Source organism: Pelophylax lessonae (genome assembly GCF_965119305.1).
Source record: "Pelophylax lessonae genome assembly, chromosome: 3".
Classification (NCBI taxonomy): domain Eukaryota; kingdom Metazoa; phylum Chordata; class Amphibia; order Anura; family Ranidae; genus Pelophylax; species Pelophylax lessonae.
Genome location: NC_138770.1, coordinates 497,411,687 through 497,428,896, shown reverse-complemented (window position 1 = coordinate 497,428,896; position 17,210 = coordinate 497,411,687). Strand labels below are relative to the sequence as shown.

Below are 17,210 nucleotides of genomic sequence, written 5' to 3'. Positions count from 1 at the left end.
CTGTTGCAGTATAGTCACAGAAATCGAATTACTTCAGGAGGCAGTCCATATGTAAAATTCTATTTTAGCATCTGCAAACATCCATAAATCAACTTGTTTATGGCAAATGCAAGGGTATGTATGTCGATCATTATTTATTTTAATATCAGTATTAAGTTAACTAAAAATGGTACATAAAAAAATCAATTATTTTTGGAATTGATAAACTGGGCATTTATTACCTTTTTTCTTTTGGGCCAGATTTAGTACTCTCTTATTCCAGTTTCCTTCTGCTTTGCCAGTTCCCTTAACAATAGCATAATAGTTTTATGTATAGCAGTTTTATACATTGAACTACTTTTGAACCAACAAGAATAATGGGAAGAATTTAAGAACAAAGACCATAATTAAAACACATAATTCCAAGTGGCAACACACATTCAGACTGAGTGATATTCAGAGTCCTCAGCAGTATATTATATCCTGTATCACTTTTAATGGCTATTGCAGATTTCTTGCTAATTCATTTCACAGAGCTACATTTGAGTATTATGAGCTCTATTGAACATTACTATTCCTTAATTATATTATCTCCAAAATGGGTCTTAATGTCCATAAGTGGACTAACCAGTTACCACTAAAGGACGTATATTTTCTTTATTTTTATACTTACTCCCTTTCTGATCATTATTATTTTGCAAATGGAATATTTGTTCTGCCAGCTTAAGGGTGAACTGAGCATTGTACATACACATTCTCCCCGATGCTAGTACTGAGTTTAAGGGCCCCTTCACACATACACATTCTATTAAGGTACATTAATGCATGCATGTTAATCTGTTTTACAAGTTAACATGCACTGCATGTAGACAGCCTACTCATATTTTTTAGTACAAGCACACTGCAACACAAGGTATGTAAGTAACATAGGCATTTTCCATTTTAGTTCAATGAAAAACATTTAACCAACATAGGATATAGCCAAAAAACATTAATTTCTTTGTGTACCTGCAATGCATTCTGTAAGTGAAAAGGGGGCTAACACTTTCTGCAGACTAGTCTCCCCATTTTGCACAGTTTGCCTCATGTCCCTTGGAAGATTCCAGCAGCTAGGAAGCTCAACACAGTACAGTATAAACTAGTGATTACCAGACATACCTGGGTTAAATTTGAGGCAAATTTGGCAAACATTACTAAAGCTTAGGTGCTGAATGTTAAAACATAGTAATGGCAATTTTTGGCTAGAGATTATTTAAAAAATGGCATGGGAAACGGGGCATTGTCCTGAAGAACATGTACATATGCAAAAAAAAAAAAGAAAAAAAAATGTAATTCCGTTTGGTTGGGAGTAATGATTTTAGTAATGCTTACAGTGAAACATTAAAAATGCAAAACTCCCAAACCGATTGGAGATCTGCGTGTCGTCCGGAATGACAACTGGCCCTACATCTTTTTACTGCAACTAAACTAACTACTGTGAAGGCCTGAAAAACCCCCAAAACTCAGTTTTGAAGCTGTCAAAAATCATATGAACGACATTATGGTTAATGAGAAATTGACAGCCATACTGTTAGACACCAACGAAAAATGTATTTGGGTCTGGCAATCCTGGATTGCCCATGTCCTAGCCTCTCGATTTGATAACACGCTTCTACCGATCTAGTGATTCTCCGACACGAACGCTATGGGACTCTTCTTTACTCTCCTTCTCCCTTTTTCTTCTTGTTCTTTTCTTTCTTCCTTTACCTCTCTTCCCCTTTTGCCTTACTATTTCTGCCTAATTTTCCTGCCTATCTGACGACCAGGTATTGTCCTGGTTTGGAGAATTATGACGCTTGCATCCCTCCCCCAAAAAAGATGTAAAAAAAAAAAAAAAATGCAAAACTTAACATTAACATTAAATAACATGCCTGTGGGTGTATTGACCCTGCCTGTGAACTGGTATATTTACTGTAGGTGATGTATACAAACTTCTTTAACTAACTTTTACAAATAAAAAACTGTACTTGGCAGCAAAATGACAGCTTCAGCTGCTTTCTTCAGTTTGTAAAACGAGCTGTTGAGATTTCCCTTCATCTATTCCAGACCGTTATTCTAAATGAGGGTCTTGTGTAGATGGTAATGGAGGACCCCTCAGACAAAAAAAAAAAAAAAAAACAGCATGGGGGTTCTCCTACATATTTACCAGGCCCCTCTGGTTTGGTATGAATATTAAGGGGGACCCCATGCAAAAAAACAGCATACGGTTCCACAAATATTCTATTTCAGACCCTTCAAGGGTACCTTGCTAAGGGTATCTTGTCCATGTTGATGAAGGCCAGGGCCTTCTTTCCACAACCTTGGACAAGTAATTGTACAGGGCTATAGACAGGCGGCTTATCAGATTCTGAAAGGTCCCTTTAACAATAACAGGGCCTCGAGATAACAAACCCCTCCATCATGTTAATAAGTAAGTGGTACATAGTACCCATTCACAAGAAAAAGGAAACAGATAAAAACACATTTTGTATGTCTTTTAACAAAAGAATTCCTTAAAAAAATGTCCCATGATGTAAATCCACTGTCAATTGCATCATCCAGTGATATAAGTAGATCCACATCAATCAAAATGACCGACACCCACCAACCTACTGAATGAAAAATATACTGATGGCTAGGCACACTTTCCTCAGCCCAACAACAGCTCTGGTGGATGACAGCTGATATAAACAAAGACATCATTGACCAAATATCTTCTCAACTTTTAACTCTCTGCTTCGTCCCCCACCCCCTCTACTCACTAACTCAATCACTGCCCAAGAGATTGCCAATCACTTAAAAAATAAGGTTGATGCAATACGTGAGGACACCGCCACTGCGCACATCTTCCCCACTCAACATACCTTGCTAAACAGTACAGTCAACACTTTCCTCCTTTGAACTGGCTACTACTGAAGAGGTTAAAAACATTTTCTCAGATGCCCGCCTAACCACCTGTTCCCTGGATCCTGTTCCCTCACAACTACTACAGACACCCTCTTATTCTATCCTATGCTCCCTTACTCACATCTTTAATCTCTCCCTCTCTAGTGGCACCTTCCCCTCCCCTCTAAAACATGCGCAGATCACTCCCATACTTAAAAAGCCCTCACTGGACCCCACCAACCTGAACAACTTAAGACCCATCTCACTGCTCCCATTCACGTCTAAACTTCAGGAACGCTTAGTCTACAACCGTCTCAGCTCCTACCTCAGTGAAAATAACCTTCTTGATCCCTTACAGTCTGGCTTTCGCTCACAGCACTCCACAGAAGCTGCCTTACTAAAACTCACCAATGATCTACTAACTGCCAAAACCAATGGCCACTACTCCATACTCTTACTACTTGACCCTTCTGCGGCCTTTGACACTGTTGACCACCCGCTCCTTCTTAATAAACTCTGTTCCCTTGGCCTCCAAGATTCTGCTCTATCTTGGTTCTCCTCCTACCTATCGCAGTGCTCCTTCAGTGTTACCCACAACTCTACCTCCTCCTCCCCATTGCCCCTTTCTGTGGGGGTTCCCCAAGGCTCTGTTCTTGGACCCCTCCTCTTCTCTATCTACACCACCTCCCTCGGTCACTTGATAACCGCCCACGGTTTCCAATACCATCTCTACCCCGATGACACTCAAATCTATCTGTCTACTCATCATCTCACTCCTTCAGTCTCCTCTCACATTGCTAGCTTACTTACTGACATATCAACATGGATATCGCACCACTTCCTCAAACTAAATCACTCTAAAACTGAGGTGGTAATTTTCCCCCCCGCCTCCCCCCCCCCCCCATGACTTTTCCATCAAAACTATTTACGCAACCATCAATCCCTCCCCTCATGCCAGGGTACTAGGTGTAATCCTAGACTCTGACCTGTCCTTTCAGCCCCAAATCCAATCATTGTCAAAAACTTGTAGACTTCACCTCCACAACATCTCAAAAATTCGCCCATTTTTAACAACTGAAACCACCAAGCAAGCTACTCATTCACTCCCTTGTTATTTCTCACCTCGACTACTGCAACTCCCTTCTCTTAGGCCTACCACTTTATAGGCTATCCCCTCTTCAGTCCATCATGAATGCTGCTGCCAGGCTTATCCACCTTACCAACCGCTCAATGTCTGCCTCCCCTCTCTGCCAATCCCTACACTGGCTCCCGATTGCCCAGCGAATTAAATTCAAAATACTAACCATAACATACAAAGCCATTCACAACTCTGCCCCGAGCTACATCCCCAATCTTGTCTCCAAATATCACCCAAACCGTCCTCTACGCTCCGCTCAAGACCTCCTACTCTCAAGCTCCCTTGTCTCCTCTCATGCTCGTCTCCAGGATTCCTCAAGGGCCTCTCCCATCCTCTGGAACGCTCTACCTCAACCTGTACGGCTATCTCCTATTCTAGCTGCTTTCAGGCGATCCCTGAAAACTCATCTCTTCAGGGAAGCCTATCACAGCTCATTCCCTACTGTTACAACCTCTTGTACCACCTGCCCCACCCTATTAGATTGTAAGCTTTTCTGAGCAGGGCCCTCTTAATCCTCTTGCATTTTATTGTATTGTAACTGTATTGTCTCCCTCTAACATTGTAAAGTGCTGCGTAAACTGCTGGCGCTATAGAAATCCTGAATAATAATAATAATAAATATGAACATGGCCATAGTTGGTCAATAACATCATGTCAGGGGGCCAGGAAACCAGACCACATGGGGATGCAGGTAAAATAAAGCAGTTTATTGGAGCAAACAACAATAAACGCACAACAAGAGTGAGGAATTGGGAACAGGAACAGGCCGGGGTCAAGTCCAGAAACTGGTAGTCATCCAAGCCGGGCTCAAGTCCAGAAGCGGGTAATCTGCCAATGCCGGGTCGTCTGCTGATGCCAGGTCATCTGCCTTTCCTGGGTCGAAAGCCAGGAGAGTCATCAGCCAAGCCAGGTCATACACGGAGGAACACAGAGAACAGAAGACTGCTAGCAGAGATGCACCTTGGAGTACAAACACAAGGGCAAGGACTGCAACTCATCAGGTGATAAATATAATCAAATTGCATGCCCAGGCAGCAGGCAAGTGATGATGCAATCAGAGTCTATCAGAGGCAGCAGTCTGCACATGTCCAATATGGCTGTCAACAGGAGGACAAGGTAAGACCTTGACACATCACTGGTTTGCGCATGATTCAGGCCAGGGGAAGTGACTAAAAAAATGTGTCAGGGATTGGCAATTTGTTTTCTTTCGGCAGGTCTATGGGTGTCGGACATTGTGATTTACATAGATTTAAATCTCTGGACAACATGATTTTTTTTTTTAATTTGAACTCAAAAACTAGATTTTTTTCCTTCTTTTTTTTTCCTGGACTGCCAGACTGTATGGTTGGATAAGGGTCTGGTGTGGATCTTTAAAATCCATACCAGACCTTTGTTTTCGGTATGGAATTCGTGGTATGTCATGCCTTTTTTTTTTTTACATGGGGTTTGCTTTAAAATTCATACCATACCTGAAGGGCCTGGTATAAATTATGGAGGAGGAAGCCCAACACTTTTTTAAAACTATCCCTTCTCTTTTGACAAAAAAAGGCTCCTGCACCGTCGTGTGGCTAAATGTCTCTATGTAGCTAAAGGGACCTGGTGTTTTAGTGTTAGTGAAGGCAGAAGATTTTACAAAACAGAGATATAGTAAGAACAGGAGATAAACAGATATAGCGATGAACCAGGCATACAACAGCATTTACAGATGACGCCAAAAAGTAGTACTGTCTATGAACACATAATGCAAGAGTGGAGTTGTAAGGATAACGGCAGTAATGTGATATGACATGGTTCAACTTCAGTAGCACGAAAAACTATAATGGCGCAAGACAACCGTATCGGGTTATGAGATAAGGGGGGGGGGGGGCGGTAATTCGGTATGGTTGGTAGTGCAGAAAAAGGAATCCTAAAGTAATTGGTGGGTGTTCTATACGTGCTAATAAAAAGGATATCTGTAAAGGAGGTCAGATAAGTATATTCCATAGTAGAGATGAGAGCAGCAGATAGACAAGTAAGGAAGGGAGCAGACGAAACAGAAAAAAAAGGGGGAGGGGAGGGGGGTACGTGGGCATGTACATCCCACTACGACCCATCAGCACCCGATGCTGTGGGCACCTCTATCCAGGCCTTGAAAGGGACCTGGTGTTTTAATATGTAGTTATAATCAAGCAATAATGGTGTTGTTCTATATGTCCACATCACATTATTCAAACAATGCAAATAATTAAAGCCCTCACTACACCACATGTGAATATTAATCCTAAAAACATAATCTCTATACAATGGTCAAGTATTCAACTCAATGAATATATACTAAGAAGAAAATCTGCGTATTAGCTGCAATCCAAAGTGATAGGTAAAAAGCAGTCCAACCGGGTGCTATGGGCAAGTCCTTAACAATAGTACTCCCAACAGGTGGAAAATCACTACACTCGATACCTCAAGGAGAAAAACCGGAACACATCCAAAGATGATTATATATTACCACTAGTGACAAACACCACCACTAGCGTCTCACCTTAGGGTATTGACCCACTCAATATTCCTGTCAAACCATGCTTTTTCCCATATAGGGGAGTGTTGATTCTGTTCTGGTGTACTCGTTAATATCCTTTTGATTTTGTTCAGTATAGCGTCATATATGCCCAAAATATATTAAGATATATCATAGTGCTTTCCATATGAAACAATAATTTATCATAAAAAAAGAATCACACTCACTTAAAAAGTGCATTGTTCCAGTGCACTACAGGATTCAGACGTAGATAAATATATACAGGTTCTCGCAAAAAAGGAGATTAAGGAATCCGCAGCTGACAATAGGCAATTCACAGCTTGTGATATTACCGCATTGGAATCGCGTCCGGCTCACTGCGCTCACCACCCGCTGGACTCTCCTACAGTCAATCATCCCTTTTCCTTTGTTTACATGGTTGGGGATTCCCTTCATGTATACCAGACCCTTATCCTCAATGAGGTGCTTCTGTTGATGTTAATAAAGGGTACATTTCCACTGGGTAGTCCCCTGGTAAAGCACTTTGATTCCATGTTGATAGGATAAGGGCCTCTTTCTCACAACCTTGGCCCTGTGGTTTGGGGATCTGAGGGTGGGGGCCCATAAGAATATGGAAGCCTCCATTAACAATCAGGGGGCCTTCAGATGCCCCCCCCCCTCCACTTGTGAATGAGTATACATTGGAACACCTGCTCATTCACAAAAAAAAAGGAAACAGTAAAAAGAAAAAAAAAAACACTTACACATGTTTGACAAGTACTTCTTTTAACCACTTGCCGACTGCCTAATGACGATTTACGTCGGCAGTCAGCCCCTCACAGGTAAAGCGACGTAGGTCTACGTCGCTAGCCTGTGAGGGTCTAGGGAGCGAGCGCGCACCGCTGGAGGTGCACTCCCGCTCCCTCACAGACCCCCCCGCGCGAGTGACCGGTCACTCACGATCGTCGGTTACAGAGGGAGAAAGGCAGGCGGCTAATGTAAACAAAGCCGCCTGTCATTCTCCCCTGTGTAAAAGCACAGATCATACGGTCCTGCTATGTAGGACCGTTGATCTGTGCTGTTACACAACTAGCCACATCCAATCACAGTAAGAAACACGCCCCTAGGGACACACATAACCCCTCCCTCTCAAATAAAGTTAACCCCTTCACTGCCAGTGTCATTTTTACAGTAACAGTGCATATATATAGCACTGATTACTGTAGTAATGTCACTGGTAACCCCAAAAGTGTCAAAAATGTCAGTCAAGGGTCCGATCTGTCCGCCGTAATGTTGCAGTCCTGCAAAAAAATCGCAGATCGCCGCCATTACTCGTTAAAAAAAAAACAATAAAAATTACAAAAATCTTTCCCTTAGTTAGTAAACGCAATAACTTTTGCGCAAACCAATCAAAATACGGTTTTTGCAATTTTTTTTAATTGGACAGGTGTGCAGATGAGCGGTCCCCAAATGCACACTGTCTGTGTTCGAGCTGTACACCTGAATCCCCACACCTTTCAAATAAGGACCTGCAGCTGTGTTTGTACAGCTCCAGGTGGCTTAAGCCACATAAATGAACCACTGATTCACACTGTACAAACCACAGAACCCATGTGATAAGCCCCAAGACCACATTCACACACAGAGATTTATTTATCAACTCAGTTTTATCTTTTAGATATAGCAGGAATTCTGTGAATTATGTTGTATTTGTGTCTTCTAATAATGATTTTTATTGTATTTTTAGCTTTAATATTTTCTTGGGAGGGGGCTGTCAGGCAGTCTGTACGGGGCTCCGCGATTTCTATCAGCAGCCCTAATTGTTTGTGTGTGACTGTCTTGTCTTTTTTCCATATCTTCAACACGTGACAGTAGGTGGCCCAAGTTGTTATGTATTGTTGCCATTTCTGTTTTTAAAGACATTTCTAATGCTGCAAACTTAGCTGCCATTTTTGCTTTTGTAGACAATTGGGCATTCGTATTTTGTTCTGCAGTGTGATCCATCTCTGGGTCGCTCTCTAAGTCCTGTTCCACTCCTGGCTGCCCAAGAGTGTTTGTACCCATTAATGGTCTGTTTTGTCTACTTTTTTCTTTTACTTCTACCTGTCTTGCAAGGGATCCCTGTTGTTTTTTTAGTACGTGCTTAACTGGGCCACCTTCTTGTGTCATATACTTTTTGATTGTTCCAGTACTTGAGCTTATCTTGCTCCTCTTGCTGTTTTACCTCTCATAATGATATATTTTATTGTCCAGCCCCTTTCATTCCCAGACCCCTGTGGTGTTCCTATATCCCCCGTGTAGCTGATGGAATTCAACAAGCAGTCAATGCTAAGCAAAGTCAACAGCAGAGAGAGGAAAAAAAAAAGGAAAAAAACTCACCACTCTGTTGGTCTGCAAAGAGATAGTTGACATGCGTTGGGGAAGGGGTCAGTTGTACTTTAGAGAGGTTGTTTGGATCAGTAAGAATCCAAAGGGGTTCTGCTTACCCCACTTTTAATTCCCTTTCTCAGCAGAGACTGCCGTGTCTGTGAATGTCCAGTCTTGACTAATTTTCCTTGGTCTCCAATCCGTTAGCTGGCCTTCCCACTCTCCTGCGACTCCTCGGCTCTTTCCAGGACTCCCCCGGGCGCCTCTGCAGACTGTCAGCTGCCGTTTGGCTCGTCCCGGTCACTCTCAGCTGTCCTTGGCCATCTCCATGTCGTCAGCCAATTTACAGGCTGAGCCCTCTTTTGCGACCCAGCAGACACCGACCCAGCCGAGCTCCTGGAGTCCTCCAGAAACACCAGCCAGCTCGCCTTCTGACAGGCTGGTTCTCCGCCTCCACATCTCCAGCCAGCCAGGTTAGAAAGCTCTGAGCCCTCTCAGACCAGGAGAGAGAGAGTACAATGCTGAGCTAAGTGGAGGCAGTGGAATGGATAGAGGGCATCAGATATGCTGCTGCATGGAAGGATGGCTGCCTCTAGTTTTAGTGAGTGGCCACGTGTCTTATTGTATTCCCTTTCTCTGAATAGTTTGTTCCTATGCTAGGGTCGCCAGTACAGTATTTGTACATTGATATCATATCCCCCCTCAATCGTCTCTTCTCCAGAGAGAATAAGTGCAGTGCTTGTAGTCTTTCCTCTTGGCTGATGTCCTCCATTCCCCTAATTATTTTTGTTGCCCTTCTCTGGACTCTCTCCAGTTCCAGCACATCCTTCCTGAGGACCGATGCCCAGAACTGGACAGCATACTCCAGATGTGGCCGGACCAGAGTCTTGTAGAGAGGGAGAATAATCTCTTTATTTCTGGAGTGAACCCCCTTTTTTATGCATCCCAGTATTCTGTTGGCTTTGCTTGCAGCGGCTTGGCATTACAGTTTATCTGATCTTTCCCTAATCTCAGGTTGTGCATTTCTCACTGTTGCCAGTAGGTGTCACTGGCATCACAGGCCACTATGAGATAGTGCAACTAGGTTGAGGTATGAATATTTATTTATTTTATTCTTCTTGCAGCCAACCCAGTAGGAGGTTCTTGGCCGCTGGTGCATTCTCGGGGAGGATATATATGTGGGAGGGACCATGTGCTCACTCTCTTGCCTCAGGCCCTCCTGCTCAAATATGGGAAGCACTCATACTTGCTAGCACCCGAGTCCTGCTGCTGCGTCCATTGACACAGACAGTGGGACTCGACCCCGCCCCCAGCTTGTTCGTCACTGGCTTTAATTGACAGCACTGGGAGCAAATAGCTTCCAATGCCCCAGCAAAGCCAGCAAGACCCAGAAGTGAGAAGAGTGAAGAGCTGCAGACGTTAGTGAACTGGATCGAATGAGGGCTCAGGTAAGTAAAAGAGGGGGGTGAGGGGGGGATGCAGACACCTAAACATTTTTTACCTTAATGAAAGGAATGCATTAGGGTAAAAAATGTTTAGGCTTTAAAACCACTTTAAGGATTGCAGATGCTGTACCCTCAGTGACGATTCCAATCAAGAAGAGCTGACATCAGACATCTCTGAAGACAATAAATTTACACTGCTAAGACAGTGAGATATTTTTTCTTTTGCGCAGTTTGCTAAGATAATCTGAGACTAGTCACAGATTATTTTAGCAAACTCTTTACAAAAAGTGCAGCGCTAAAGTAATTTGAATAATAATGTGGCAAGTGGAGAACCACAAAAAAACATATACAATATAAGCAAAATAGTGTCCAAAATACTGAATAAAGTCCCAAAACAGAAATGCAAATGAAAATGAATCCGCATGCAAGGTGTTGAGGAGAACAATCCTTTTCAGTGACACCCAGGGAAAAGTGGAGGATGGGGACACCTCTGTGCACAAGTATCACAAGCAGCTTACCAGAACTCCTTGGCTACTCAATTTAATGAGACAGCCTCTCCCAGCAAGATGTTATACCAATGTCACCAGCGGTTGTCAAGCTCCAATGCTTCATAATCACTCCATCATATAAGCATGAGTATATAAAAAGAATAAAAGCCCATAGCGTAATTCCGTAACATATAAAATCCAATTTATTAAAAGAATACTACTCACAGTGAGAAGGTAAAAAACAGGTACATAGAACAGTGCGGCGTCCCGCAATTGTCCAAAACAGCATCAAGCAATGTAAAGCAGCCGGCTCCGTAAGGGGGCGTGTGGACTTTGCATCTGGAGTCGCCAACGTTTCGTCATCAAAAGACTTCGTCTGGGCGTCGCCACGCCCAGACGAAGTCTTTTGATGACGAAACGTTGGCGACTCCAGATGCAAAGTCCACACGCCCCCTTACGGAGCCGGCTGCTTTACATTGCTTGATGCTGTTTTGGACAATTGCGGGACGCCGCACTGTTCTATGTACCTGTTTTTTACCTTCTCACTGTGAGTAGTATTCTTTTAATAAATTGGATTTTATATGTTACGGAATTACGCTATGGGCTTTTATTCTTTTTATATACTCATGCTTATATGATGGAGTGATTATGAAGCATTGGAGCTTGACAACCGCTGGTGACATTGGTATAACATCTTGCTGGGAGAGGCTGTCTCATTAAATTGAGTAGCCAAGGAGTTCTGGTAAGCTGCTTGTGATACTTGTGCACAGAGGTGTCCCCATCCTCCACTTTTCCCTGGGTGTCACTGAAAAGGATTGTTCTCCTCAACACCTTGCATGCGGATTCATTTTCATTTGCATTTCTGTTTTGGGACTTTATTCAGTATTTTGGACACTATTTTGCTTATATTGTATATGTTTTTTTGTGGTTCTCCACTTGCCACATTATTATTCAAATTACTTTAGCGCTGCACTTTTTGTAAAGATTTTGGTTATTGATCACTGTTAGTTGATTTTGGTGCTAGCTGCTCACATAATTCATATCGAATACACTGTCATTTATTTAACTTAGCGCAGGAATTTTTTTCTCTCCCTTTATATTTTAGCAAACTGCACAAAAGAAAAATTATCTCACTGTCTTAGCAGTGTAAATTTATTGTCTTCAGAGATGCTGGTCATCCGGGCCAGCAAAAAAATACAACCCTGTATGCCTAATGCAGCCTACTTACTCTACCTACTTAGTGCAGGAGTACTAACAATTTTTTTAGAATATAAAATATTATGAAGCTATAATATACTGTTTATACAGTATATATATATATATATATATATATATATATTGTGGGAGATTAGCTCACAGGGATCACCTTTCACAGGAACTTAAGGCCAGCACGCAGGTAGTTTCTTTACAGTCTGGTGGTGGATTGCCAGCTTTATTTCAGCAGAGGTTTGCAAAGATACAAAAACAAAAAAACAATAAAATAAATCCTTGCCGTCCGGCGCTAAACTAAACAACGGTTTTCCTCACTATACAGTGTGGGGCTGGTCCTCATCACCCACAAAAACACATAGTAAAGCAAACCTGTTCTTTTGAAAGTCCACACAGAGCTCCTCTCTCAGATTCCCTTCTGAGTCTCAGGCCAGAGCCCTTCTGTGCTCTTTTCCTGTTAATTTAAAGTCCACCTGAGCATGGACTCAGGTAACTCACAATCTCTGGACCGGAACCTAGCCTGTCACCGAGGCTGGAAAAACCCCGGCCCGGATTCCGGTTCAGTCTCTCACCACAGAACGTATGCGAGGTGAAATATAGCGATTATCTACTATCTCACCTCGCATACTGTCACATATCCTCCCCCTCTGCTCAAGCGCCGGCGATTGAGCAATAGACCCAATCATACAGTGTATGCGGGAGAGGGCATCCGCATTGTTTTGGAGCTTGCCCGCCCTATGCTCTACTGTAAATTTGAACGGCTGTAGAGCCAGGAACCATCTTGTCACGCGGCCATTTTTCTCCCTGTTGTCACACATCCACTTTAGGGGAGCATGGTCAGTGACCAACTTAAACGACCTCCCCAACAAGTAATACTTCAGGGAGTCCAAAGCCCACTTAATAGCAAGACATTCCTTCTCAACTATAGCATAGTTTTTTTTCATGCTTGTTTAGCTTTCGGCTCAGGTATACAACCGGGTGCTCCTCACCACCTCTGTTTTGGGATAGTACAGCACCTAGGCCCACCTCGGAGGCGTCAGTCTGTAGCACAAACTCCTTTGTGAAGTCCGGAGTCACCAGCACCGGCAGTACACAAAGGGCCTACTTTACTCTAAAACACCTCCTCCGCTTCAGGATTCCATTTGACCATGACCGACCCTCTACCCTTCGTTAGGTCAGTCAGAGGGGCGGCAATGGTGGCAAAGTTAGGTATAAACCGCTGGTAATACCCCGTAATGCCTAGGAAGGCCCGAACTTGTTTTTTGTTTACCGGTTGGGGCCACTTTTGAATTGCCTCAATCTTATTGGTCTGAGGCTTGACCAGTCCCCGACCAATAACATACCCAAGGTATTTGGCCTCCTCCAGGCCTAGGGCACACTTTTTTGGGTTGGCCGTGAGACCTGCTTCCCTAAGGGAATCTACCACTGCTTGTACTCGGGGCAGATGCGAGTCCCAATCTAGGCTATGGATGACCACATCGTCCAAATAAGCAGCTGCGTATGAGCGATGTGGTCTCAAAGTTTTGTCCATCATTCTCTGGAAGGATGCAGGGGCCCCATGCAGACCAAAAGGCATCCGCTTGTATTGAAACTAGCCCTCAGGAGTGGAAAAGGCAGTCTTCTCTTTGGCTGATTCAGTTAGGGGTATTTGCCAATAGCCTTTCGTTAGATCTAGGGTTGTTATGTAGCGGGCCTGTCCCAACCTGTCCACGAGTTCGTCGACCCGAGGCATCGGGTATGCATCGAACTTGGATACACTGTTGAGTTTCCTAAAATCGTTACAAAACCTGATAGTGCCATCAGGATTTGGGACCAATACTATGGGGCTAGACCATTCACTGTGGGACTCTTCTATTACATCCAACTTTTTTTATTTCCTTTGCGACTGCCTCTTGCCTGGCCTCTGGGATTCTATATGGCTTTAAATTTACGCGAACCCCTGGTTCCGTCACTATATCATGCTGGATCACATTGGTCAGTCCAGGTAAGGGGGAGAAAAAGTCTCTATTTTTGTACACAAATCCCCTAACATCATTTTGTTGTGCCACCGACAGGGAATCTGTTATGGGGACGTCAGGTGTCACCGGCACCCGGTCTGCTGGGGCCGGAGATGCAGCCAATAAAGTCTCTCTGTCCTTCCAGGGCTTTAAGAGATTCACATGATAAATTTGTTGTGGTTTCCTTTTCCCTGGTTGGTAGTCTTTATAGTTGACCTCTCCTATCCTCTCGATAATTTCAAAGGGACCCTGCCACTTGGCTAGAAACTTACTTTCAACCGTGGGAACCAGTACCAACACTCTGTCCCCGGGGCTGAAAGTACGGACTCTGGCACCCCGATCATAGACCCTCCTCTGGGCCTCCTGCGCTCGCTCCATATGTTCTCGTACCAGTGGCAGGACAGCAGCGATTCTATCTTGCATCAGGGAGATATGCTCTATGACGCTTCTATATGGGGTGGCCTCACCTTCCCATGTTTCTTTGGCAACATCCAGCAGCCCCCTGGGATGTCTACCATACAAGAGCTCAAAGGGAGAATAGCCTGTGGATGCTTGCGGAACCTCTCGTATGGAAAACATAAGATATGGGAGCAAAAAATCCCAATTTCTCCCATCTTTGTCAACCACCTTTTTTAGCATACTTTTCAAGGTTTTATTAAATCTTTCCACCAAACCATCTGTTTGGGGGTGGTAGACAGAGGTACGGAGATGGGAGATTTTATATAATCTACACAGTTCCTTGGTAACCCTGGACATAAATGGGGTGCCCTGATCGGTTAAGATCTCTTTTGGGATTCCCACTCGACTAAACACCTGGACTAACTCCTTGGCGATAGCCTTAGCGGAAGTGTTACGCAAGGGTATGGCCTCAGGATAGCGTGTCGCATAGTCTAGGATTACCAGAATATGCTGGTGACCCCGGCCAGACTTCACTACCGGCCCCACCAGGTCCATGCCGATCCTCTCAAAAGGAACCTCGATGATTAGTAGAGGGACCAGGGGACTGCGAAAATGGGGCGATGGTGCCGACATTTGGCACTCAGGGCATAATTCACAGTACCCCCTGACATCTGCATGCAACCCGGGCCAGAAAAATCTCTGGGTGATTCTCTCCCTGGTCTTTTCGATACCGAGATGTCCCCCCATTACATGACCATGGGCCAGGTCTAGGACCAACCTGCGGAAGGGTTTGGGAACCAGCAGCTGTTCAACCCCTCCACGTTTTATCACCTGATACAGTAAATTGTTTTTAATGGCCATGTAGGGAAAATACACCCCCCAGTGAGGATCTACTGGTTCCCCCTCCACCATCTTAGCGTTTTCTCTGGCTCTAAGGAGGGTGACATCTCGTAATTGCTCGGTACAGAAATCCTCTCTCCTGACTTCTAAGTCGGGTACCACATTTTGGCTACTCTCATTGTCAGGTCCAGAAATGTCCTCCTGTTCGTTACCCTCTGGCTGGGAGCTAGCTTCCAGGTCCTCCGGCTCCCCAGCCATGACAGGGAAAGGAAGAGGATCTCCAGCTCCCTCGATTCCCCCAACAGGGTTTCCTTCACTTTGGCAAAAAGGGTCTGGTGAGAGTTCCTTTGCTTCCGGAGCAGGGGGAGCTCTCTCCACCAGCCTCCCCTTGTTCTCCCACAACCTCCAAAAATGGGGGAAATCCCTCCCCACTAAAGCTTCATGAAGTAGCGAAGGCACCACCCCCACTGAATGGGTCACACTGCCCCAAGGGGTATCAACCTCAACCACTGCTGTCTGGTAGTCCCGAGTGTCCCCATGGATGCAAATGACCCCGATAGTGCTGGGGTGTAATTTTGTGGGATTTACACAATCACTTCTGACTAGGGTCACTACACTTCCAGAGTCTAGCAGGGCTGTGAGCGGCTTTCCATCCACTGCAATAACACACATTTGTTTTTAAATGCGACTCTGACATGAAGCAGTATATGCGACCTGTGCAAACAAAGATATGCGTCTTTTCCTATAAGCAAAATCGCATTGCATAGGTTCATCATTTATAGGACAGTTTGCAGCAATATGCCCAAATGCATGGCAGCGGAAACACTGTATGTGTTCTATCCCCAGTCCTCTTAGCGGTCCCAAAGACCTTCCTGGCTTCTTTGGCCAGTCTCCAGGCCTAGGACCAACAGTCTCATTAGCTGTAACAGCAGTCTTATCTAGTTTCCCCATGCACCTGAACCCTGGAAAAGTCTTACCAGAACCGCTGGGCGATCTTGTACCCCTAGACACACTGAAGTGGGGCGTAGACGTGTTCATCAAGTCCTCAGTAGCACTGTACCTCTCCACTAGGTCCACCAATTGGGTTGCAGTTTTGGGGTCCCCCTGTCCGACCCACTTCCTCAGAGCAGCAGGGAGCGTGCGCAGGTACTGGTCCATTACCACACACTCCACGATCTGGGGGCCCGTCACGGTCTCTGGTTGCAACCACTTTTTGGTGAGGTGGACCAGGTCAAACATTTGAGAACGGGGTGGCTTGCTGCTGGAATAGGTCCACTGATGCACGGGCTGGGCCCGGACTGCCATAGTGACACCCAAGCGCGCGAGTATCTCCATTTTCAGAGTCTCGTAGTCCTGGGCCTTATCTGGGTCCAGGTCAAAATACGCTTTTTGCGGTTCTCCTGTCAGAAATGGGGCTAACAGACCCGCCCACTGTTCGTTTGGCCAACCTTCATGGACAGCGACTCTCTCAAAAGTCGCCAGGTATGCTTCCACATCATCGGCCGGTGTCATCTTTTGCAGGTGGTACGAGGCACGTACCAATTTTGGTTCAGCTAGCACAGGAGATGCAAATTCTTTCTTTAACTCCAGCAGAGCCTCTGCAAACTGCCGGTTCATCTCCTGCTGGGCTGCCTGTTGTGCTGCAGCAACCTCCTGTTGTGCTGCTGCAACCTCCTGTTGTGCTCTAGCGGCCTCTGCGATTTGGAGGTTCATCTCCTGCTGGGCTGCCTGTTGTGCTGCAGCGGCCTCTGCGATTTGGCGGTTTGTTTCTCGCTGAGCTGCATTGGCCTGTAGCAGGGCCTTTAACATTTCCTCCATCTTTAGAAACTGCCCGCTGAGTCCACCACGTGTGGGAGATTAGCTCACAGGGATCACCTTTCACAGGAACTTAAGGCCAGCACGCAGGTAGTTTCTTTAAAGTCTGGTGGATTGCCAGCTTTATTTCAGCAG

General features: G+C 44.8%; 1 protein-coding gene across 1 annotated transcript in view; it reads right to left on the bottom strand.

Moving 5' to 3' along the window:
- LOC309550601 (uncharacterized protein) overlaps positions 1 to 16,886 on the bottom strand; it is a gene marked incomplete at its 3' end in the record, with an annotated part of 41,664 nt that extends 24,778 nt beyond the window's left edge. Inside the window, exon 1 of the mRNA XM_082250944.1 lies at positions 16,238 to 16,886. Within this exon, the coding sequence (XP_082107070.1) occupies positions 16,238 to 16,877 (640 nt within the window). The 5' untranslated portion in view covers positions 16,878 to 16,886. The remainder of the gene's footprint in view (positions 1 to 16,237) is intronic.
- Positions 16,887 to 17,210: the final 324 nt, after the last annotated feature.